The 657-nt window shown below is 71.1% G+C and overlaps 1 protein-coding gene across 1 annotated transcript in view; it reads right to left on the minus strand.

The window, feature by feature from the left end:
• CACNA1H (calcium channel, voltage-dependent, T type, alpha 1H subunit) overlaps positions 1-657 on the minus strand; it is a 25,442-nt gene that overhangs the window by 12,724 nt on the left and 12,061 nt on the right. The window contains exons 15-17 of the mRNA XM_012731706.1: positions 516-653; positions 284-393; positions 1-104 (exon numbers count right to left, since the gene is read on the minus strand). The exon at positions 1-104 is cut by the window's left edge and continues 27 nt beyond it. Of these exons, the coding sequence (XP_012587160.1) occupies positions 1-104; positions 284-393; positions 516-653 (352 nt within the window). The remainder of the gene's footprint in view (positions 105-283; positions 394-515; positions 654-657) is intronic.

The following is a 657-nucleotide window of genomic DNA, read 5'->3' on the forward strand; positions in this document are numbered from 1 at the left end:
GGATGATGGTGGGGTTGATGGGCAGCGCCGCGCTCATCTCGATCTCCTCCAGCGTGATGCCCATGATCGACAGCAGCGCGATGGCCAGGTCCAGCTGGTTCCACCTGCCCGCGGGCTGCTCAGTGCCTGCACCGCCGCCCCGGGGAGCCTGCCCGCGGCACCCTGGGGCCTGGACTCTGCTCTGGGCGGCATTTCCCAGAGGCGCCTCCCGCGCCCCCGAGCCCCCAGCACCACCCGGCTGCAGCGGCCCCCCCAGCCCGCGCCCTCCGCCGCCCCCACGCACCTGTCCTTGAAGAACCTTCTGAACCCAAAGGCCACGAGCTTCAGCGCCGCCTCGACCACGAAGACCACGGTGAACGCGTAGTTGCAGTACTTGAGGGCCTCGTCCAGCGACTGGGGGGTCGGGCGTGAGTCGCCAGCCCCGCGGCCCGGCCGGCACCCCCCTCTTCCCGTAGGGCAGAAAGGCCGCCTCCGGCCCCCACGGGGCGCCCACGGGCGGGGGCGGCCGCGCCCACCTTGGGCTGGTTGTAGTGCTCCACGGACATGGTGATGACGTTGAGGCCGATGATGAAGGTGATGAAGAGGTCCAGATAGTGGCTGGTGCACAGCGAGTGGACGGAGCGGCGGGCGGGCGGGTAGTCGGCGTAGTAGGGCCGG

The sequence above is a fragment of the Condylura cristata genome, unplaced genomic scaffold (genome assembly GCF_000260355.1).
Source record: "Condylura cristata isolate star-nosed mole 26May11 unplaced genomic scaffold, ConCri1.0 scaffold00032, whole genome shotgun sequence".
NCBI lineage: Eukaryota > Metazoa > Chordata > Mammalia > Eulipotyphla > Talpidae > Condylura > Condylura cristata.